The sequence below is a fragment of the Gymnogyps californianus genome, chromosome 13 (assembly GCF_018139145.2).
Source record: "Gymnogyps californianus isolate 813 chromosome 13, ASM1813914v2, whole genome shotgun sequence".
In the NCBI taxonomy this organism is placed as follows: domain Eukaryota; kingdom Metazoa; phylum Chordata; class Aves; order Accipitriformes; family Cathartidae; genus Gymnogyps; species Gymnogyps californianus.
In genome coordinates, this window is record NC_059483.1 from 11,048,686 (window position 1) to 11,073,570 (window position 24,885).

The 24,885-nt window shown below is 44.9% G+C and overlaps 1 protein-coding gene across 3 annotated transcripts; it reads right to left on the minus strand.

The window, feature by feature from the left end:
• QRICH1 (glutamine rich 1) lies at positions 1-24,885 on the minus strand. Of its 3 annotated transcripts, XM_050905002.1 has the most exons (12): positions 24,846-24,885; positions 23,620-23,680; positions 19,688-20,017; positions 9,995-11,014; positions 6,195-6,372; positions 5,414-5,568; positions 4,503-4,617; positions 3,062-3,170; positions 2,557-2,708; positions 1,718-1,808; positions 733-926; positions 1-440 (listed from the first exon to the last, which is right to left on the minus strand). In XM_050905002.1, exons 3-11 carry the CDS (start codon positions 19,994-19,996, stop codon positions 734-736), a joined length of 2,322 nt encoding a protein of 773 aa, XP_050760959.1. In that variant the 5' UTR covers positions 19,997-20,017; positions 23,620-23,680; positions 24,846-24,885; the 3' UTR covers positions 1-440; position 733. The 3 variants fall into 3 exon arrangements, with proteins under 3 accessions (XP_050760959.1, XP_050760957.1, XP_050760958.1); XM_050905000.1 differs by lacking the exons at positions 1-440; positions 23,620-23,680 and having other exon boundaries at positions 707-926; positions 24,846-24,863; XM_050905001.1 differs by lacking the exons at positions 1-440; positions 23,620-23,680; positions 24,846-24,885 and adding an exon at positions 22,554-22,578 and having other exon boundaries at positions 707-926.

The window sequence follows — 24,885 nt, forward strand, 5'->3', positions numbered from 1 at the left end:
TGTTGAAAAGACGTGCTCGTCATTCTTAATAAACAACTAGAGTAAGAATACATAAGAGAAACAGCGTGGTATCTTTATATGATACACAAGTGTATGTTACAAGAATTCCATCAGGCACAGGAGCCTCAAGGTTTAAGGCCTCAATGTTAGGCCAAAAAAGAAGAGTGTGGTAAAGTTTGTACTTTTAACATCTAAAAATGTCACTTAAAGGTCTGAATAGAAATCGTTGGTTTGTTTTGTATAAATCACAATTGCAGTTCACTCTCTCCTCTTCCTTCCAAGATAACAGCAAATTAACGTCCAAGCACAAGAAAAGAAGATGCCTGCCTCTCCTCCACTGGCTGAGCAGGTCCATCCATCATTCTGTGCCCTCTAGGCTGCACGTGCTCCAAGGAGACAGAGGCCCCAGCCATCCAGGCCAATCCTGTAGTTCATCTTTTCTACATCATAAAAAAAAACCAGAGTCAACCAGCAGCTTTCCACAGCTCCCAGCTCGCAGGGGATACGCAGCCTCCAATGGTTCCAACAGTTTGGTGTGTTGGGTAGGATACACAATGGGTAGGTTTTCCTTTAGATTCTTTTAAAGAGAAGAAGCCTAAAAGGGCTTCATAACTACACCAATAAAAAACCAAAAACTTAGGCATCTCCTTTAGTGTAAAAGTCTGTACAATTTATCTTTGCTTGTCCCTCCCCCGTCACCCCGCCCCACCCCTTCTGAGCCAAGAAGGATGCCTTAGTGCATGGTGCTGGCATTAGCCACGGCAATAGCTTCCTGAATCTCTCGTATCACCAGGATCCGGGTGAGCATCTGCTCCATCTGCTCTCTGCTGATCGGCTGGATGGAATACCAGATCGGGCTGTTGGGGGCCACCACTGGCTCCGGTGTCAAGTAAAACGTGTCATTCCGGCCTTTCACACTCTGGGGGCTGTGTGAGGAAGATCAGAAATAACCGGACTAACAGAATGTCCTGGGAGGGAGAGACCGCCACTGTCCTCACCCCAGGCTTCACAATTCCTGACAGTGAACATCTGGCTGATGAGACACGAAGGTACGGAGTTACAGCGAAGGGCAACAGTGGTCCCAAAGTTTTTAGGCCATGCCAAGGTTAAAAAGCCATGGTGATGACTACAAGAAAGTAATTTTTATTTCACACTGGTAAGTATAACACACACACGGCTTTAGGGGTCTTTCAGAGTGAAGCAAGGATGGGGTATTTTCACATCCAGGCTAGCTGCAGACCCATCCATGCAGAGGAACATTTACATTCATTGTCAGAATCATCATAATTTAAAGGCGAGTCCTTTGAGGCTCCCTCCAATCTCCACAGCAAGTCCTCATTTTTGTTCAGAAGCCGATTTGAATAGGACCCTAATCTCATCTCGAGTAGTGGATGCTTCCAGATGACTTGCTTGCAAGTCACAGGCAGAACAGCGAACTCATGCCAACACAGCAAACCTCCAGAGTGAGTATGAGATTAAAAGCAGCCAGTTCACAAATCAGGATTTGTCTCTTTAAATACCACAGAAGTTCAACTTATGTGCCATCAGAATAAATTCCACCCTCTCACATCAACGGCCCTCCCCATTTAAGTAAATTTATGCAAATACAGAAACTGTGCCAGCAATAAAACACAGCCCTGAAAACTAGGCCAGCTACAAGATGCAGCTTAACAGTCACAGAAGACAGGCAACCATACACACGAACAAGAGCTCTCACCATTTGAAGAGGTAGAAGTCATACAGCTTTATCGGACACCTTAGGGGGTTCTCTGGATTCTCAGTCTGCTCTGCATACATGTCATCTGTAACTACAAACCAGCCCCCCAGAAGTCTGTCAGACACTCTGTATAAGTACAGCAAACTGAGCAGTGCCATACAGCCTCAGCACTCCGAAGCACCTTGTCACCATGCAAGAGCTGGCAAGAGACATATGGCTGTTCCAGGGCAGAGGCACCTGGTTATAAATGCTCAAAGCATTATATGGAGAGCCTGCTTTATCCCAAGGCTACTGAACAACACAACCCATCCATATCCTTTCCATTTCTCCTCTACCTGTGCCCAAAATGAGAGAAATCTCACTACTGTGACTGCAATGCCTCAGCTAAATCCTGGGTCCATGCTTTTAAGAGGACAGACTGTACTTACATATGGATTCTATATGGGTTCACATGAGTCAAGAAAAGAGAAGCCCTCCCGAAGAAGTTTCTCCCTCTGTTCATAAGCACTTACACCCAATAGCCCCTTTGCCCATAAAAACAAAAGTGACAAAAAAGTTATCCTTAGCTCTTGATGATTCCTATATGCCTCAGGTTAAGGTATGTCCCCAGGCTTATTACTAGAAGGTACTAAGCGCTCTCAGACAGAATGCACAGAAAACTCATGCTGCTAGGCTGAAGGTAATCGGCAGAGCCTTGGGTTCTCGTGGCCCTACCTGCAGACATCTCCAGGTTCACCCACTTCTTTCAAGCCCAATAAGTAAACATTAAAAAAAACCCCAAACAAAACCACCACCAAAAAAAACCAAACCAAAAAAACCCCCAAACTTCCAGACACTACCTTTCTGTCCTGTCTGGTGTATGCCAAAAGCCTTCAGATAGCGGATACTCGTGCTTTTATCCTTGGGATTAGAAGGGTTCTTCTTGGTCTGCCTCAACACCTTGGAGAAGGCCAGCTTCATGTGCTGGTCTACTGTCTTCAACAGGAAGTATCTGAGCAGCAAGAAGAGGACACAGGACATTCAGAGGCAAGTAAAGGATAGAGTCACCACAGTGAGGTAGTTATCTTTACTCATCATGAGCCAGCTGAAGCTCAAACCAACACCAAGTTAAAGACTGTTCCAGCAGCAAAGCAGGCAACAGCCACAAGTTCAGTTTCCCCTCTGCTAGCTCATTTCCTTGTTGTACTGCATCTTCTTGCCTGATGGGGCTGCAAGAGGGCTCTGTGTGCAACCATTCGAAATTCATGATTTTGCCCTAATCCAGTGCAGCAGTTTCCCACCAACCCTGTCAAGGCATTTGAAGTTCTTTTATTTCCCAAGATTCCCAAAGACCCAAGTACTTACTTTGTATTAAAAAACATCAGTGTAGTGAGCAAGGTAGAAGGGGAGTGAGCTCCTAGCTGCTTACACTCCCACAGCATCTCTTCTGTCACATGACTGGAGAGGACGTAACCTGCAATAATCACAAGCCAGCATCACACCAGGAGACAGTCACAGCAGGAAAACAGGCAGAATTTTATAGTCTGTAAGTATTGGAGAACATATAAATCTTAAGGCAGGGAGGAGGAGGAGATCCTCACTGATGTCAAGATTCACTACTGTGCAAGTAACTTTTTAAATAGCAGGTACAATTAGGAAACACTTGTATACATACGTCAACCTCTAGTTGCAGAGAATATGCTTCTGCAATACGCCTATACATCCCAGCCCAGAGAGAAATAAATATGCACTTAAACAGCTTTTAATTAATGGCTCAACTCCAATGCAGATGCTCCTAATCCAATAATATGTGAGAGCAGGCAGGCCAGTGTAACAAATCAGCTCTTGGCCCTGTGCGCAGCTTTAGTCAGTGCACAGTGCCAAGTGATGTATCTGGACACATGAGTAATCCTTTGATTCTCAGATTTTTTTTCCTTTGTGTAGAAGAGAAATACTATACTCCAAATACAGAGATAAACAGAAAAACAGACAGCCGTATGAACTCTAGGGCTTGTGGAATGACAAAGCACAAATCGAACAGCCAGACTGAAAACAAAAGGATTCCAAAACTCACGGTGCTACTTAGCCGTCTAGCCTGTAACATCAGCTACTTTTCTGAACACAAGCAATAGCTTCTTCACTGACGTCTAATCAGATCAAAGGGAATGAAGTAATGAGAAACCAGGTTTCTGTGCTCTGAAAATGCAATTCTTAATCTAGTTCTCATAGGCAACTCTGTCAAAATCTGTCTCTTCTGGAACTGCTCCCCCCACCCCTGTTGCCATCATCTTCTACACACAGGGTTGAGATGAGCTGCATTTGATTGCAGCATTTGAGGCTCTAATCGCGCATTGTTTTTTCCTTTGACGCTTAGTTGGTCCTGCAGACTGTATCCATCTGGCTACGTGGCAACATGACAGTGTCGTATTATCTCCCAAAGTAACAATACATATTAGAGGCAAGATGTATTAGTACTTCAGATGAAGAAGCTTGATTCAGATCGAGGATCAGCTGGCTTCCAAGTAAGCCAAATCTCATGACACCACAAAGTCCCAACAGTCTGCTTTCTGCTGGGTGACAAGTGATAGACAAATAATCCTCAACGACAATCAGGGCTAGAGCCTGACATGTGCAGTAACCCCCGCATTCACTGCAGACGCAACTTTTTTCTCCCTGACCAGTATCAGCTGTCCTAGGGACATTAAGTACTTCAAAAGGGTTTCTATTCAGACTATACATGCTGTAGTTCAGTTTAAAACATTCCAAACTCCGGAAAGTTTTAAAGTTCTTAAACAGAAGTTCTTACCAAGAGGGGAAACACGGGGCTGTACGTCCTTGAGAACTTCATGCAGCCACTCAGTGAACCGAATATAGTAGAGATCTGAGAAGATGTCATCTACTCGGCCATTTTCAAAGAGATACTGTAAAAGATTCACAACACAGTCCAGTACAGCAGTAGCAAGTATATTCCTCAGACCAGACCTTATCCTAAGAGCCCACGTACCCCGTTAGTCAAGCATTTTACAGCATAGCACTGAAGACTAATACGTTCTACTTAGAAGAGTGAGGATCCTTGCACCAAGGCCAGTACAGGGTAGGTAATCTCAGTTACTATCATGGGAATGCTAAGACAGAAGGGAAAAACCATCTTAGAAAGTAAAGCTGGTTGGATTTCACCATTTATTTCAGTTGTGTTCACTGCAAGTTATTTCACATGACTGTCCTTTGGACACTACTTTTTCAGGTTAAGGAGACAGATGCTCAATGCTATCAGAGCTTAACTCTGTTCCTGCAGCTCCTCCAGAAAGCACTCTAATATTACCAGCTCAGACTTCCCACACCACACAAAGCTAAGTTCTTGCCTGTTAAACCAGAAAGTTTTGACATTGACAACTTCCTCAAATAATCATCCAACCCTCCTCCCCCCGCCAAAAAAACTAAAAGGATTTCTTCTTCTCACCGTGATACTGAACTCAGTTATTAACAATTCTTCACAAACTTAACTCAGTAGGTGAAAGCATTGCTGTGCACTGATTACATTTCATCTGGTTTTGGTTTTTTGGTTGGTTTTTTTTTAAAGCAAAGAGACTTCTTTCTTATGAAATTGTTGGGAAGCTGAATAGAAGCCACAGCCTCCATCTTTATAACATAGAATCCTCCCTATACATGCTGACAACACACACAGCTCTGCTACACATATAGCTGTCCTCCCCCTACCTTCTGAATACACAGGAAGATATAGTAGAGCACATCTGGATCATAGGGTTCACCATCACCATTTCGAGCTTCTCGTGTCATTAAGCATAGACCATAATTCAGCTCAGCCACAGCTGAAGAGATGAGATCTTCCTGGAACCTCAGCAGCTGACGCCCTGGAAAAACAAAACAAAGCCATATTATTTAAGACATAAAGCCATATTATTTCCCAATCTTTCAGGAATGATTTCCCACATCTCTGGCTCTGCCATTCTATCTGGCAGGCCCAATACTACCTCATTCTCCCAGTATAATAAAGCAAGCTGAAATAAATCAAGATCTTAGGCTGTCAGATCTGCTAAAAGATAAACGAGCACAAATCTGACATGAAGACTCTCTGCTCTGTCAACTGCATGACTATTGCCTTCTTTTACCATGTCCACAATGAAATGCTACCTTGCAGCAATAGGAAAACAGCAATTCTGTGACTGCTCTACCAGCTTAGGTGGCATTCACAGCCATTTTGTTCATCCATGCACCACAGTCATACAGTGCCCTTTTCAACTGCTACCAGCCTAGGTGCTCAAGTTGGCTCAGCACAGAGCTAACGCCTCCCTTGGAACATGTCCTGTGGCAGTGGGAATATGATTTACTCTGCAGCACTAATGATTGCAAAGTTTTTAAATTTAAAAACAATCACTGATTAAACAAAGATGTTTTCCAGAGCGGTAAACAGCTAACATTTTAGTCACTCCTAATCCTGCTTCAAAGGAAAGAAAGGCCATGTTGTCATGACACATACTTCCAATAGGTGCTAGCCTATTTTGGGCTTCTTTTTCCAGCTCTGCATTCTTGGTCTGTGCCCAGCTTTTCCACACTTCAAGCCCTTCTTCTGGCTTCAGAGAGTTTGGAAGTAGAAGTTCAGGTGAAGTCTGTGGCTGTGGCTGTGGCTCAACTTCAGCAACCTGAACAGTTTGAGCCTATGAAAGAAAACATTTCAGTTTATATATACACTTCGATATGCAACAATTCGACAAAAACCAAGCAATTCCGCACTACCTCTAGCCCCAGGATATCAGCTTTTTGCAACACTCCTCTCTAACATGAGATTAATCCAAGGAACACAACTTTTGCTGTCTAACCTGAATTGCTGCTCATGAAAGAGTATTTGTCTCTCCAAGAACACTTCTAGTTTGAATGGACATATCTATAACCCCCTTAGCAAATCCACACAACTTGCAATTTGATGCATCTAGAAGTCCTGCAGAACATCACAGAAGACCTAATAGCCACGAGCTGTTCTTGCTGCAATACCATTAAGAAGCTAGCCGGTACGTTCAAAGGCAAGGATCTTCATAGAGCTAAAGTCCTCTCAACAACAGATTTCTGGTCTCCCCTTGAATACTGAAACAGATGACTATCGATTCTGAAGCCCTATTTGCTCCAATGCATTTTTCTTGGCCTCAGCTAACTTGTCACTCTGAACCACCACTAAAGTCCATAATCTCACTACAAGAGCGGCCCAAGGCCCCTCACAGACACAGCCTTGAGACACAGCAGCTAGAGACCACCAGCCCCTGGCAGGGAAGAACAGTAAGGTGCCATCAGCTTTACTAACCACTGCTGCTCAAAACCTAGACTGCCCTGAGCAAGGTTCTAGGTACATCTGCTAGCATCCTTCCCTACCCTTGCCCATCAAGGGCAGGCTCTCTTCATTATTCAGTACGTAACAGGCAGACAGAATAGATACGCTCTGGTCTTATCGTCAAGAACTGATAAGATTAATTCATTTGTAAGGGGTATAAAGTAATAACAGACTAGAACACCAGCATCAAAACATTAATTCAGTTGCAATGAAATGCTCTCAAACTACCAAATACTGCTAATGAGGACTAGCTACTATTCTGTGAAGAGCTACTGTATGACCTACTATAGACTTAAGAGGTCTCCAGACCCCTTGGAAGTTTACTTTGCAGCAGGACCTTAAGTCACCAAGAATTACTACCTCAAACTGAAACTTATTTTATAGGCAACCGATGGCACCTATCCAGAAAGAGCAGCGAGCCCTCCAGCTGCACTTACTCTGCATTCTTCACTACAGCTTCTCAATCCCATGCCCCAGAAAGTCTCATGGCTACCTCAATTAAGGAGATTAACTTGAAGCTTTACAGCCCTTAGTCAAATTCTCATTGGCACCCTGAATGTTAGAGAGCAATTCTTACATCAAAACAGTTTTGCTTTCTCCTTCTTAAGAGCCACCTGAAAAAGCAAGGCTTTGTTATAATGAAGTAACTTCTCCTTTGATACTGCCAAGTGTCAATCATCAGTGAAAGTTGCTCTGACAGTACTAGAGACCATAATGAAAATGGCATAGAGACTTTAGTAATACCTGTACCTTACTTAGTGTAACAAAACAACAGCTGAAGAGGCAAAGCCTGCAAGAGCCTCAGACTGGAGCTTTCCAAATGCCTCTGGTTCATTTTTCTTTTTTTGCATCAGCTCTTAATAGCTCTTTGCTCATCAGCCCCTGCATCACCACCAGCGTCTACCACAGCTGCAGAGGGAGACTATGACAGAAAGGGCCCAGCTTTTATCAAAGCAGATGGCAACAAAGTTTAAGGCAGAGGCTTGCCTGACAACTTAAAGAGGACAGGAGTCCAAGGGCAAACTGACACCTTGTCTTTGTAGGAGCTAGGATTGAGCCTCTCTGCTCTCCTCCAGAGCACTACCCCATTACTCTCCAGAAGGCAGAAACATTTCCAGAGCCAACCACCTCCATCAGCCCAACCTAAGGGGAAATCTTCTGCCCTGACCTCACACTGGACTGCAGACACCTTGTCCAGTGTGAAGGCAGGCACACAGACTGGAGTTAATTGACTGAACTGGCAGTTGCTTCTTAACTGACTTACATTTTTCACAACTAGAGCAAAATAGCTGCAACTTGCCCAGATCCCACAGCAGCACACTGCCAGAGGACAGTGTGGGGCAAGCAGGCAAATTCCTTCTCAGTCTCACAGTTATGAGAGGGACAACCCCTAAAAGTTTGATGATCATCTATAGTAGCTTTATTGCCCTCTTAGAGGAAGAATGCATCCCTCCTAGACTTGCTTCTGTACTTAGGGGCTTATGCAACACTCAGTACTCCAGAGAACTGGGATCAGAAAACTGACTGATACCCAAGAATTGCAGATCACTGTGCACAGGAATACACAGCGTTAGCAGAAGCTTTACAAGTAACCATTAAAGAAATTATGGAGCTAATACCTCGGAAAGGATCCCAAGAATGTGGCTCATGCTCTTAAACCACCCTAGAATAACTCTAAAAATCCTGTTTAGCAGAAAGGCAAAAAGTTCTATCAACTTAGTTTGTTGAAGCAGCTGAAAGCAATGAAGTGATGTCTGAAGTACCAATACAGAGAAAAGATGAGCTACAGAAGGCTCTTTGAACATGACAAAACAAAAAAACCCACCAACCAAACAAAACGCCATGCATTACAAGATCCAAAAGCTGTAGCTTAAAGTACAGCTTTATAAAAGAGGGCATCCAGCACCTGAAAGTTATCTAGAGATGTAGGGAACCCTTTTCAGTGAAGACCTTAGCGGGCTATAGCCCACAGCAACTTGGAAACAATCAGACATGACTACAGAAAGTAATCCTCCTTGTCTTAGGGCTTACTGAAGAAGTACAGGGCATATATGCCTTTATAAAGCCAACAGTGTTATTTATAAACTGGAAAGAATTTATAACAACAGTTATGCTAGCAGACTTGGATATTTTTGCCCTCATTCCCTTCAGCAAAAACAGGCTCTGACAGATCAATCACTTTTCACTTTCTGGTAATAAAAGATAAATTACATCCATTTGCACATATAAGAGGGGCCATTAATAGCCCTAGTTATTCAAGTTTCAAAAGCCAATTCAAAATAATCTATGGCTTAAAGTTAACAAGAAAGCCTTTAAAAAAAACCAGCAACAAATTTGGCTGCCATGTTTGCCAAGCACTATGAGGAGATGCTTACTTGCCACTGCTCATTACTGTGCTCTTGCACACCAGGCATTCACGAGAAGCAGGACATGGTGTTACAGATAGGTATACCTGATCCATGAAGTTTGCTCACAACTAGTCAGATTTCAACACCTTACCCAGGCACTGGATCTGCTGTGGACTCCACGTGCTGCATAACACAAAGTAACTGGTAACTAGGTGACTAGTATATCTGCACACCTTCGCTGCAATCATCCCTGCCTGTCCACTGCAAGCCCCAGAACCGCTCAGGACAAGACTGCAGACCTCGAATACCTGCTATGAAGAAGCTAGCAATGAGCATGTATCTATTAATTTACACTACAAGTATCTATTAATTTACACTACGAAGACTTTACTTTCTTTTGGGAAGTTTTGAATCCTGTAATTATGTACCAACATTAACACATCGCAGTCCTACACCTATCAGGAGTCAAATGCCCCACATCACGCCCAGGCTACTGGGACAGACACATCTCTGCTTCCTAGATATCAACTGTCTGCTGACATCCTCCCTCTCCACAACATTTGCAAGTTGTTAATCACAGACTGAGACCCAGAAGCAGTTTTAACTTACTGAGCAAGTGACTTGTAGCTGCTGCTGCTGCTGCCCCTGCTCTTGGGGTGTGGGCTGCTGCTGTTGCTGTTGCGGGTCCCATATGTGCACTGTCTGTGCTGTATTCTGGTATGTCCCTGCCACAGCCTGCACTGCCACTGGAATGTGGATGTTGCCATTCATAAACTGCGCTGGAAAGAGCGAATTAGCAAGAGTCTGCACCACTTCCTCGTGAGAGTTCTTCACTACTGAAGTACTTCCCACCATCTTATCCTTGTCGTCTTCCAGCTTCACGGTAGCCAGTGTTGTTGGCGAGCCACTGACGTGGACGGCATTGTAGGCCTCCTGAGGGATGGCGATGTGGGTTATGTTTTGCTGCTGAAGGTCACCACGTGGCTGAGCAGAGTAAACAGGGATGGTCCAAGTCTCTCCAGTGGGGCTAGTAATGGTCCCAGTGGCACTGTACAGGTGGGCACTGTCCACTGTTAACAAGTCTGGCCGTAAAGAGACGTAACTTTGCTGCTGGCCCTGAGGAATGGCCAGCACTGTGGCAACTGGCTGCCCTGAAATAGCATACGATACAGTAATAGGCATATCCACTTTACGTTTCTTCACTGGCTGAAGGACACTAGCAGTGCTGATCCGCCGCTCTCCCTCTCGTGGAGAACCTTGTTGAGAAGGTGGAGGTGACAGTGCCCCAACTGTCTGGATCTGTATCTGCTGGCCACCAGTAATGGCCTGTCCTGCTACAAGCTGGGCCTGGATCTGCTGGTGTTGTATGTGTTCCTCCTGTATCTCTGCAGCCTGGATCTGTTGGGCAGTCTGCACATGCTGCACTTGGATTTGAGCTGCCTGCAGCTGAGATGGGCTGGGGCTCTGAAGAGACTGACTCTGTATTGTCTGGGATGCCTGCTGCTGCGCCTGGCCTTGGATCTGCACTTGGACCTGTATTGGTTGCTCCGAAGCCTGATGGACAGTGAGCTGCGGAGAGAGCTGCTGGGCAGAGACCTGCTGCGGTGACTGCTGGACCTGGACCTGAACCTGCAACGACACCAATTCAGCAGTTAGAGATCAGCAAGCATCAGTGATTCAACGGGGGGGGGCCACCACCAGAGATGGTCCATCACTGGAGATCTACGCTCCAGGTCCTTTATGCTCAGTTTTTATGATTCCATATATTAATCCACTAGTAAAGATCTCAGGGAAATGAAACCAAGTTACTCTAGAAGTGCCTGGTTGATAACAGCGATATGATAGATGATGTGTTTGCTCAGCGTTGCACATGACCACACTTCTCAGCACAGACAGAACAGCACGTGAGCTGCATCTCCATCCTCAAAGCTCTGTGAGCTCAAGCCAACAGATTGCATCCTTGGAAGCCAAAAGTGTCTTCAGAGCTATTTGCATTGCTAAAATGTTATTTCAGCATAGGCCTTGCAATAGCAAGACTTTAAGGTCACACACATTACAATTCTGATATTAAGTTTACCTTGCTACAAAATGCAGGAGCTTGCCTCATTCTTACTATCCTCTAAAGGTTGTTTTACTGCTTTCAACCCCAGTCCCCCAAATGGCCCCAGGATCACTTGCCAGTGACGGGCAGTAAGAAATACGGGTAAGTTGAAACCAGCACTTGGCTCTTTCCACATAAAGCACAGAAATATTATTTTGAAACCAACCACTAATAGTAACGCTACACAAGCGGGTGTCAACACAGAAAGTTGCAAGTTCAACCTGAATCTTTGTCATGTACTAAGGGATAACACCGCAGCATTTTTTTTTTTAAACTTCAGAAGTATTTCTTTGGCAGTGATAATTAAAACCAATTCTTTTTTCATTATTTACTTACTCCATTTAATTCCATTTATTGTCCAAATTATTCATGCACTTATACACAATGCTGAATAACATGGACAAAATATGTTAAGACTTGGATCCAAACACAGTTCCTTGGGGGGGGGGGGGGGGGGGGGGGGGAGAAAAAAATCACATCCTTTTACACCAATGCTCATTTGTCCAAGGTCTGTCACACTATCTAGCAGCAGTCCAGGAGCAGACTTAAAGCTAGGAGTTAGAGGTAGCCCTCAACACAAAGTTCAGATCTCAACAACTTCACAATCCAGGCCTCGAACCCAACCCAGCTGGTATCTTCGCTCCCAGGGCACCAAGCGAGGTCTGCTCTCCCCATGCAGACACTTCACCACTTTGTCCCCCACATTTACACAGCCACTTTGTTGCATTTGCCTTGTCCTACAAGTGATATCCCAGGTTCCCACGATCATCTGCTTCTCCAGGCTTCCTTAACACTGTATCTTAAGAATTAATTACTCAACCTCTCCTTTCAAATCCAACTGAGATGTAGAGCTTTATCAGTGGCACCTGCGAGGGCCATATGAAGTTTGAAGCCAACACAGATTTATTCAGTTGCAAAACTATGTCTTCCTACTCACGTTCTCTCACCCTTTTCTGTCTCACTATCTAGAGCCAGTCAAGCTAACGCAGCATTTGCACAGAGATGCCACACTAGCCAGCCTGACAATACCAAAAAGAACTACCACACAGGTCTGCATTGCGCAGATACGCGAAATCTCACTTCCCAGCATCACCTCTAAGAAGTCTTAAAAAATGTTAAGGATTCATTTGCAGCCAATTAAGCATTGCTAAGGAAAAAAGTGGGGTAGCAAAATGCACTGCTTGCAGACCAGTTTTGTAAGTCACTTCCTGTTAAGAACTAATTCTATTTCCAGGAAGAATAGGGACTTTTACAGGTTCCTGCTGGGAGCTATATGCAGTATACTGTAATCCAGATGACATGGACTTTCTATAATAGTTTCCTGCAAGGTAACAGGAAACATATGACCTTGTGTCAGCATGACAGTTTAAAAAGCTGAATCAATGAGTGATTTGATCAGGCAGTTAATTGAAAAAGATGAAATCACCTATGGGATGCTTCTTCAGTTCTATTTGATACTCTTATCATACTGCCCTACAGCACGAGTACTGCCTTGAGCAAAGAGGCCCAAGCACAGATCCCAGTTAAGAGTTCAATTTAAGAAAGCCAGTTTCAATTACACCTCTAAGGCAAGTATTCTCCAAAATATCCGACTTCAAAAATCACTAATATAGTCCTTAGTATTAATTTAAGTCCTTGTTCAACAGATTACCTGCAAGGCAAAGGCCCAAGACTGGACAAACTAAAATGCATTATCACACTGATATATTTTCAGTTTCACACAAGAAACATTTGCTTTATCTGCTAGGATTCAAAATCATGTCACAGAAAGAGGTAAATGTGTAATTTATCCTGTACTTCTGCAGTGTGTTTCCAGAATCTGCACAGGTTAACTGAGAACACCTTAAAAGTACCCCCACCTTCTTTCCATACAAAATTTTACACTACAGTTCCTGTTACTGCTGTAACATATACAAAGTAAAGACTATATTTTTTTTTGCTAGCAGTAAGAATTGAAAGTCCGCTCCTGCGCTGAAACAATTTTATCACATAACTGCAATTAAAAAGGTAATGGAATAGGTTTAAGCAAGAGGCATTGTCAGCAAGAGAGGCATGGTCTAAGAACAGACCCGATGACAGCATTTTCTTCCTTCCGCTTTTATAGGATAGAATATTTCAGTTGGAAGGGACCTACAATGATCATCTAGCCCAACTGCCTGACCACTTCAGGGCTGACCATAAGCTAAAGCATGTTAAAGAGCATTGTCCAAATGCCTCAAACGTTGACAGGCTTGGGGCATCAACCACCTCTCTAGAAAGCCTGCTCCAGTGTTTGACCACCCTCTCGATAAAGAAATGCTTCCTAATGTCCAGTCTAAACCTCCCCGGCACAGCTTTGAACCATTAACCATTTTAGAGCCTGAGCCTACTGTCTCTAAAAGTCATGGGCAACTTCCATCACTTTCAGCAGATGAGCAATCATGACCTGAGGCCCTACGATACTCCCCCAGGACTAAATCCTAACCCCTACAACTAGGATGTCTTGCTACTGCTTTAGAGTTCACACAGCGTTATTGTTAACGCCCAAAGAATGAGTCCAGACCCAAACAAGATGAAGAAGTCGGACTCCAGAATCACTGGAAGTTCTTCATGCTGCAAGCTGCAGACATCATACTTCTGACTAGAGACTGCTCCTATTTAAAAGGCTATTGGAGCTCTATCTATCGCACATTTGCATCCCTTGTGAATTACACATCCATTTTTAACAACCGTATTTTGCAGTAGATTCCTCCCTATTTTCAAGTAGGTTGTACCCAGGAGTGCTACAAGCACTCCTTTCAGATTTACAGATTTCAACCCAGTCTGAGACCAGAGCTTCTTACATTGACCTCATTGTCTAACTCGCTATCTGAGGAAAAAAAAAAGGACAAAGAATTACACTAAACATCAGCAGCAGTTGACTTTTTAAAATACTCTGTCTAAAGAGGAATGCTTTAAATTTACAGGCCAAGACCAACAGGGAGGACTTTAAATCTTCACCTTATGCTGAAGATTAAAGCGAGAACATGTTATGCTGGGAATTCCTGGGTTATACTGGTGCAAGAGAGGAACATGCCAAGTTACCAGTACTGAAAAACTGCCTATTGCCAGAAGTTTGAATCTAACAGCATGAAAAGAATCACTTCCCAGCAGGCTACCACCACACAGAGAAATGCCTTTTTACCATAAAATAGCTAGAAGTTGGACCAAGTACTAGCTGACTAGAGAATCAAAAGCGTTAGAAGTCAGCCGTGCATTGTAACAGGAGGGCAGAACTAAATTTTTAAGATTCCCTTAAAGGAAATCTTCTGTCACATTAAGCTCGAAAACATATTCAGTCTACAACTGAGCACATGCAAAGAGAAAATAAGTAACTCCACAAGCATGAGAACAGCCTGGTTTCCAAAGTTGGGTTTTCTTCCTCATGGTTGATAGACTAACTCCAACAAACATTCAAGTAGGATTCATAACATGTCTGCCCTGTGTGGATTCTCTGCCCAACAAGGAATCAGACTGCAGAACAGCAGTTCTGAAACAATTAAGTTGAAAGAATTCCCAAGCAAAGAAAAATCTCATCTGTGGACTAACTGGATTACCTAATACTCCAAATGAGCACACATACCAACTCTTGCCTGCATGGATTTTCTGATAGCTAGCTTGCCCTTGAGCACCTGACAGGCTCTTAAATGCCTCTTTTCACAAAGACATCTTGGTTTCTGAAGCTACATTTACACTAGCAAGTAGTAGGATACACCAAGAGCAGACCTTCCGAGCAAGACTGAAGACCTACTAACGTGTCCACACTATACATTCCAGAAGACTATTTCAAACTTAGGTCTAGTCTTGCCCACTAGCCAAGCTAGACAAACACCTAGACACAACACGACTGCATCTTATGGCTTAGTTTCATCTAAAGGGAATCCCAAATGACAGGCTCCAAACCTATGAGAGGTAAGCGGTGGCAGGTGACAAACTTGCTGCAGGAAGTATGCTCCAAATCTCCCCCCAGAACTAATGTAGGTGCACCTCAAACTGCCACACCTGGGCAAGCTGACAGAAGTCAAACACTTGGACAAAAAGTTAGTGAGAGCAGAAGAGCAATCTCATAAATATTTTTTAGCCCAATTTAAGGAAAGAAGGCTTAAAATACATTTCCCTCAACAACAGTCCTAAGGTAAAGCACCTCCAGCATTAAAAACTAACACTGTAATAAAGAGTTCCTTCTAACGGTATGCCAGAAAGCATACATACAAGCACAACACAGATCTGAAGTACAGACTAGGTGAAAAGACTAATCACTGAAGTAGCAGGAAATGTTGGAACTTGTTATTCAACTACTTTACAGGAAGTCCTTTGCTATCTATCTAAGTAAACAAGGTCTACGGGGAGTGTACAAGTCAGCTTTTCAGAACAACTGCCAGACAGATTCTCACTCCAGGTTTTTCCTCTGCTCATTGATCAACATCAGAGAGAGAATGCTGCGGGCCAAACTAGGCCTTGCACGTGTCTGAACAGCTACAGTATCAAGATTATGTTGTTAAGCTGTACACTGGGGCAGGATTTAGGCCCAAAACAGTTAAAACACGTGAACCAGGGAAAACAAAACAGTTTACCTCTCAAAGAGGAACCTACTTCCATATACAAGGTGCTACCTTGAAAACACCACTCTTGACTATAACCATTCTTTGAAGTGGCACACTCAGCCCTAGCAAATGCTAATTAATACTAGCTGCTACACTAATATCTTATTGGGATGCTTTTCAAAGGTAAGTGAATAGGAGCCCTACCTCCAGGCTAAACTTCAGAACCAAGACTGGGGCAGGGGGAAGCTGCATCCATCAGAAGTGAAGGAAAGATGTATTCTGTGCAGAGCCAGAGATAAGATTTTCTCCTGAGCTACTTAAGTGCATCTTTCCCTGCCTTATGTCATTAATAATGCCCAGCTTTCTAGAACGGTCTGAAGTCACAGAATAGACTGGGGCAAGACTGAAAAAGCTGAACAGTAAACACATAAGGAACTGAGCAATTAGAAAGGCACAAGCCTTAACTGAAAGACATTTTACACAGGCATTTAAGCATTCCCTATATAGTTCTGCAATCCTGCTGACCTCTAGCATCCTCCCCTCAAGCCCTGTCCAAGAAGCTCTTGACACCTAGCCATCAGGCTCTGTCTTAAGAAAACGCTGAAACTGAGGATCTTCCCCACATGCACTGTATGTATCCTAAGCAAAGATACTTTCTGTCCTCTGATATTCTTTCAGTTCAATCTTCTTGCAGAAGAGGAAGAGGTGCAAGAGGTTCACTGACCTCTGCAGAAATACCATATTCAGTAAGCAAGCCAGTACTAACACCTCTTCTCACTTCGAAGATGATGAGGCATCATCAATTCGATGGCCTCAATGCACAAGACTAACCAGCAACAATCTCACCAAAGGCAGAGCTGATAAAACTTACTTGACTGGAGCAAAACACAGCCCTTCCCAGCCACCGCCTGATGCGGCACAGGGTATGACAACTTGACATACTAAACTCTTTCATAAGATCGCTAATGGCACCGCTGTGATACTGGGCATGGAAGGAGCTCCAAGACACCTGTACTGTAGCACTGACTAGTATATAACCCAACAGTTGCCTCCACTCAGCCTTTAAAAAAAATATTTGGCAACAGTGAGTTGAACTTTTCAGGCAAGAAAACCCTAAAATGGCAACTTCTTCAAACAGGAAATTTATTTTGCCAGAATAAAAGCAGCAAGCAGTCATGCACTGTCTTTGGTTGTTCGCAGTAAGTAAAATCTAGGATGAAACCTGAGCACTGTCTGTCTGTCTTTATGATCGTAAGGTTGTCATCAGTGCTTGCAACCCTGAGGTCATCTGACTGGTCATATTATTAGTCACCTTCAGCACCACTGTCACACTGCCAGACATAAGCGTAGTCATTCAAAGGGTCTTCCACCGATTTGCAATTGGATTAGCAAGACCTAAACAGATTATCAAGTCAAGTATCGGGATGACATAAGTTTGATCAAAAGCTAAGAGGCTTCAGCAGATGACCAAAATTTCTCATAATACAACACAAGTAGTATATTAGCAAAGCGAGCCAGCTGGATCGGGTGCACTGCTCTAGTGGAACACTGTCACCCCCAGAGTCACAACAAAATTAAGCTTTGTTCAGACACCGTGCTCTGCTACTGCTGCCACAGTGACAGTCTTGAGACAGGTGAACACTAAATCATGGGTTTAACATAAATCACATCCCAATAAGAAATCTTGAAAGACAGAAAAACACTCTTGCAAAGGGGTAAAGACATTCCTCTCCACCCCATCCTTGCAAAAAAAAAACAAAACCTTCAAGATAATTCTGAGCTAGCTGCTCAAATACACATGAATCCAGTTGCACTGCTGATGCACAAAAGCTGCAGCCGTATCTAGTACCAGATGTGCCACCTAAGTGTTCTGGGGGTTCATAACATCCTGAAGTGAGTGGCAGGGTAGGCAACACAAACACTAATTATGATCGGTACTGACAGATGTGAAAGCCGGTATTTTAAAGCAGAGTCACATCAAAAACAAGGGGGAGAGAGTAGACAACATTCTCTAGGAAAGTTGCTGAAGTCTTGACTTTCATCAGATATTTTTCATCTCCAGGGTGCAAGCCATTCAGTTTAAAAAACAGGAACAGGTCTCTGGCAGCAACTCTATGGTTATTTTCAAGAAGGTCAGGAGATTATTTTTCTCTGGAGCATATGATATATGACCTCCCTCCCCACCTCTGTTACTAGAAGACTTGCGAGGGTCAAGCCTAAACTTTGAGTAGTTCTGAAAGGAGGCAGCAGCAGGGAAGAAAAAGAAAAAGGAAAAAAAAAAAAAGAGAGAGAGATTCCTTCCAACTTCTACAATTGGTTTGGGAGCCTTCCACATCTTCAAGGCTGAGGCACCCAAAAAAGCCAACCCTCCTAGTTCTTCTACTGCAAAAGGAAACTTCTCCCAAAAAATGTGCTAGCTGGCAGAACCAAAAGCATCCTTGATCAGTTTTAATAGACTCACGCAGAGATCCAAAGTCATGTCTGTGAGACTAGAGGCTTTTATTCTTCAAAAGCCTTGCGACACAAGTTACTGTAGGGCAACAGGTTACAGAAGTCCCAGTTAAGCATTCATTTACTCAATAGAGAGAGCAATTGGAGATGAGTTACCCAGTCAAAGAGGGAAGCTTGTGTGCTTTTATCCTACAGCAAAGACAAGTGAGCTGTTAGCACAAGTCTACTGCACTGCAGCAAGTTCACACTACCTTATCTCCAGTCATTTGTGTCTCCATATCCTCATTTGTTGCAAAAGAACAGAGCTCACAACTTTACATTCATGCTACAGAAGGCAGAAAGATTCATATCTGAAGTGTGTCAGAATTACAGCTGTAGACAGAGTTCAGCTGTTTGGAGACATATCGTAAGAAAACATTAGTAAATGCCCTGCCACCTATAAACTCTTCAAATTACGAGATGTGTTTGAGGACCAAAGCAGTTATCCTAAGTTATACGTTGGGGTTTTTTTCCTCTGGTGCTGGATTTGCTCATTTAATACTTAATAAAAATTACTGTAATATCTATTAAAAAAAAAAAAAAAAAAGACTCCTTCCACTGTGCAAAGGGATAAGCTACCTTGACACACATGCATCTTTTAGAGTTCCTTTCCTGAAAGGTATCTTCCCCTGGTTCATATCATAAGTTGACTCCCCTGCATTTCCCCCTCACTTAAAAGCCAGTTCAAGAACTACAACTTTTAGAACATTCAAGCAAAATCATTTAAAGAGTATTGACTTCATTAAAAAAACCTGAAGGTGAGTGAGATCCCACTGCCACCCTGAACAACCAGATAAAGTAAGACCAGCAGAGGGGGGTGGTATTTATAGCAGCTTCACACAGAGTGCAAGGCTTCGGGGAGTTGTGTACATGCCAGAACTGTCAACCCTTTCTCCAAGAGGTTACACCACTACATTGCTATGTATGCTACTCCTCCTACAGCGGGGCTCAATGGAGTCACAGTCAAGAGAGAAATTTACTACCAAATTCCTTAAATGAAAGGGAAATAGTGCTGTTCTATATAAAGTTAATTGGCCCTGCTTCTTAAGTGCTTGCCTGTGGTTTCAGGTTAGACAGTAGCTGGCTCTGAACACTACTCCATGGGTTAGCAAGTCATATATACATTTAGAGATGATTTAAGACGCTTACCTGGACTTGCTGGGGTTGCTGAACCTGTATCTGCTGCTCTGGCTGAGTTTGCTGCTGGACACTGGTTGTCACAGGACAAGCAAGTTCAAGCAAAGACCCAGCCACCTCTGTGCTGTCCGTGTAAATGCAGTTGCCACCCTGCTGATACACCATTGTGGTGGTGGCCGTCTGCTGAAACTCCTGCAGAGCTTCCGGCCCCTTGGAAGCAAGGGAGTCCAGAAACTCCTTCATCCTGTGCTGGGGGATCGTTCGCGCCTTCACACGGATGTATTCTTCAAAGGAAATGGTGTTCTCCAGAGAATTATTCATATTGCAAGGTCCTTAGGGTTCCTTAAGGAAAGAGAAAGCAAAAGTCTTAACTACAGCACTCCTTTGATGCAAGGATATTCCTAACTCCAGTAACTAATTTCTCATACCAAGTACCGTATGAAAACTAGCAAACATGCACAGCCAGATGCCTGAGACAGATGCTTTAGTTTTATGAGGCATCTTGTGCTACTACACGTTTCTCAGGTTAACCCTTAGCAGCTCAGGGAAGTCTGAACGATAACCAAGTGTAACTGTGGTACTATTCAAAGAGCTTACTGCCATGTAAAAATCTTCTAGCGTTGTACTTCACCCAGACCAGGCAAGTCCCGTAACAGATGAAATCAAGTCATACATTTCATTTGTTTGCAGCATGCAGTATTAGTGAGAGAAGCTTAGAAATCAGTATCTGTGGTCCTGCTTTGCAGCCACAGAGGTGGGAGAACTGAGCAGTATGTTCTATCAGGCCATGCAGTTCTATTCTAGGCAGCTAATGGGAAGCACAACGGAAGAGCAACAGATGCAGCACTCAGCCCACTGCTATTAGGACTAGGACAGCCTTATCGACTTGAACATATCAAGCAAAAGGAGAGTGCTGGAATCAAGAGATTCCTCAAACAGGGACCTACACACACGGAGAAGCAGAGCTCTGGAAATGACAAAGGCAACAGCAGCATCGGTTCTCGATGTCTTTCTAATATAGGAAGAGGTTAACATGAAACATGCCATGTATGAAGACAAAAGAGAGACAGAAAAAGAAACCAGATGATCAGGGAGGAAGTGAAAGCAAGGAAAAAAAACCAACAAAAAAGATGACTCCACCTGAGAACATTAGAAAGCTCTAGGGTATACTCTGACAGCATTCTTCTCTTATTGACTTATCTTGTTTAAACCCACAAATTATTTCTGCAGTGAGTATACTGGTTGTTTCTACGGCACTAATTAGTCTTGATAAAGGATAAACAGATTTGAGCTATAACACTACCAGATACTGAGATGGTCGTGAAAAGATGTGAAACAGCACAAGATTAGGACTAGAAGAGATGATTCAGTACTACTAGATCAAGCTGCAGAAAGGAGGAAAAAGGGACAAACATCACTATACGTACATTATGACTGCAGTTCTAAAGAGAACAGGTACAAAAGCAGAAACTTTTCTATCATGTTACTATGATTTAACAAAGTGGAACCAAGATAGAAATATGTCATTGACCATAAGACTGCAACAGCCTGTGTGAAAATGGGAGTTAGCTCTAGGCTGTCAGTGGCGCCCAAGCGTATTCCACAAATCTAGCTCCAATTCCCACCAAAATCAGTGGGAGCTAGAGCAAATTCTAACCACTCTTTACTGTTACGTGACAGCAGTCTAAACACACAGAATTTTTTGTTTACATGGAGGAGGTTCATGGCTAGTGCATTGGACCAGGCTCACAGGAGAAAGAATGAATATCAAAGGTAAGGGGAACACACATGAGGCAACTTGCACTGTATCTATAGTTTCTGGAGTTAAGCAACATTTGCTGCTGTATGAGATTACTACAGAAAATATTCTTAAAACGTGCATCAGTGTTTAGTAAAAAGCACCAGCTAACAGTGTTCACTTAGTAAATCCAACAATTCTGTAAAAACCAGCATACAGAAGCTCCCGTAGAGCCCACAGCTGGACAGAAAAACAATTCTCCTGCTTTTCAGAGATTCTGATCCGACACATTTTCAAGCCAGCAACCTGTGACAGAGCCAATAAGACTATTCACCTAGTTGCTGAGTGAGATTTCCTCCAGTAGCCACCCAAGAGTACTCCACAGGACACATTATGAACCTTTTCCCAGGTGACCGTATGTCCAGGGTGAAACCAACAGAGAACAACCTTGTTAATGCATCCTCAGTGACTCAGACAGGACCTACACCAGGCACACTCGAATGCACCTTGCAACTAATTGCAAGATGCTCCGTTACATACTCTGAAGCTGGAAAACAGATTTTGAGTGATTAACTTGTCCCAATTGTCTACTTGGAACTCGCAAATATTTGACTTCAGTAATACAGTGAGGATTTCAGAAGAGCATAATCATTTTGCACGTCCACTCTGAGGTGCACTAGCAGACACAGCTTTCAGAAGGAAGACTCTTCTGAGGAATAAGCCTCAAGGATGCCATGCTGGGAACCCAGACATGAACACTACAGATGCTCTTTCAGATTATATGCTCTTTGACAGCTAGCTGCTGCTGAATAGGATGGGCTCACATCTCAGCAAAGGTCCTGCCTTCATCCTTGCTCCTGCATTGGTGCTTATTATGTTGTAATGACTCAGGGAACAGCTATTCACCTTCTGTTAATCTTGTCAAGGGAGAGAGCGGGGAGGTCAGCAGGGCCACTGTTTTCAGTGGCAGCTATCTGTTAGCCCTCACTTTTACTTTTGGAACTCCAACCCTTCTGTCAAGAGCTGCTGACAGGTACATCGTGCTCCTGTGCAGCAGAGACCAGAAGCCACCAGAAACCCAGACGCATAAGCAGCAGGCCCAAAGATGAAGAAGAGGTCCACCACCAAATCATCACCTACCTCTTCCAACCACCAGGAAGCGGAACAAACACAGCATTAATTTCTTAGATACAAATCCTTGACGCTGCTCGGCTGCTCCATCTTAATTGGTTCTTTTTAGCATCAAAATCAAGAGCCTACTAGGCCAGTCTTCCCCTACTAGCAAATCTTCCCCTGTCACAAGCTGTCAGAAGGAATCTCTCTTTTCCTCTCTTCTAGCACGGAAAAAATCTTCCTTTATATCTGGTTGAAGTTATTACACTGAGAGCTACTAACACCTAAAACACTGAAAACGCTCATCTGAGCCACTGCAGCACTCGAAGTCCCAAGCATGGATCAGAACCCCACTGCGCCACGTGGTATTTGCTCCTGCTCTGGAACAGCAGCAGGATCTTCCTTTGGTTTTCTCTACAGCTCTCCAATGCTGGCAATCAGAAAGGAGCTAAAGACACCGCAGGTAACAGTGCGGGCTGGACTAAGTTTCTCCTAGAGTCATTCCTGTCAGTTTGAAGGCTGCTTGGGGTTATTTAACTAAAAGCAGTGAACCACGCAAAACTGCACTTCACAAAAGCCTACACAACAGCAAAGGTACCAGGTCTAGATGAAGATTCAGGAAAGTAACGCTGTACTCCCAGAAATTTTATTTATTAAAACTAAACCCACCCGCATTTATGACAGAAAACCTCTTTAAGGCTCAAGTGTGCATTCAGTAGGCTTTTGTAGGGCAACATACACAGCTTGCTGCTGCAGTCGCCACTTGTACTGTTATTTATTAAAACATACTAATTTACGCATTCCATTTATCCCATAGACACGCATTAGGAACAGTAAGCTCCCATCCTCACTAGATCTTGGCAGTGTGTTTTTAATACTGCATTTTAAAATAAAAAAAGAGCATCCAGGTGATAAGCTTTGTCCGATAAAGGGAGGCAATTCTTCCCTGTTCAGCATAACTGCATTCTTTCCAGGAAATAAGTTCAAGAAACTCTTTGAAGATCATGAGCACATACGGTTAGTTCATAAAACTTAGACTGAGGTTACTGAAAACACACACACAACTTGCAGCATGTGGACAATCTGGACTCACCAGTCACCATGTTGCATGTATTTCTGCTGCTCTTGTCCTGAGCTCTTAGACTTGTAACGTTCTGGAGAAGACAGAACAAAGAAGCCCTTTCCATCCCCAGTTCCTCTTTCTTTATTAAAGCCATTTTATTTTTAATATGTATTCCAGTAAGGAAAAAAAAAAAAAAAATCAGGAAAGAAAGATACAATCATCCACGCAGCTAGCAGCTCCTACTGAAGAATTGCGAGATGCCCAATTCCTAACCATTGTATCCCTCAGCCTGATAAGTGTTACTAGGAAGGAGTGTGTGAGCATATCTGTCACGGGGCGCAGAGCGCTCGCACCGTGCGGTGACAGGCACGGCGCAGCCGGTGACACCGGAGTTACTGGAAGACAGAACTGAGAACAAGGCAGCAGCAGTGACCGTATCCAGAGGTCCCCCCTGCTCCCCCCGCAGGTGTTCCCGGCCGAGCGGCCGCGGCCCGGCGCTGCCCCGAGGCCCGGGACAGACGGGAACGACACAAACCGCCCCACCACCCAGCCCAGACGAGGCGAAGCTCCATATTTAGCCCCTGAGATCATCGGCCGCGGCTCAGCCTCTCCTCTGCTCGAGCGGGGGACGCGGAGCCCGCGGGGCTTCCTCCTGCGGCACGGCCGGCCCCCGCCCGCGGGGAGCCCAGGGCTGCCCGGGCCGCTCCCCGCCGCCTTTGTTCCCCGGCGGGGCGGCCGGGCCCAGGCCCGTGGGAGGCGCCGCGCCGACACCCCCCCCCCCCCCAACTCCCCCCCCCCCGCCACAGGAGCCATGTTGGGGGCTTCGCCGGGGACGGCGGCCGTCGAGGGCCGCACCGCGCAGAGGCGGAGGCCGCGCCTTCCGGCGCGCGCTGCCGCCGCCCGTGCCCGCGCGGGGAAGGGGCCGCCCCGCGGGGGGGGTGGGGGGGAGGGGGGCGGGGACGCGCCCGGTGCAGGGCGGGGGGGGGGGGGGGGGCGAGCAGGGGGCGCGCCCGGCGCGTGCACGGCCAAGCTGCGCGCGTCCCCGCGGGCGGGGGGGGTGCGCGCGCCCAGCAGGCGGGGCCGCCCCCTCCCCTCCCCCTCCCCGCCGGGCCCGCGCCGCCCCCGGAACCGCCGCCGCCTCCCCCCGCGCCCGACGGGAGGCCCCACCCGGCCCCACCGCCGCCGCCGCGCACCCCCCCGGCCCGGCGGCCCCGCTGCGCCGCGGCGTGGCCTGGCCCGGCCCGGCTCCGCCTCACCCCGGCCCCGCTGCCGCCGTCGCCTCGCGCCGCCGCCGCC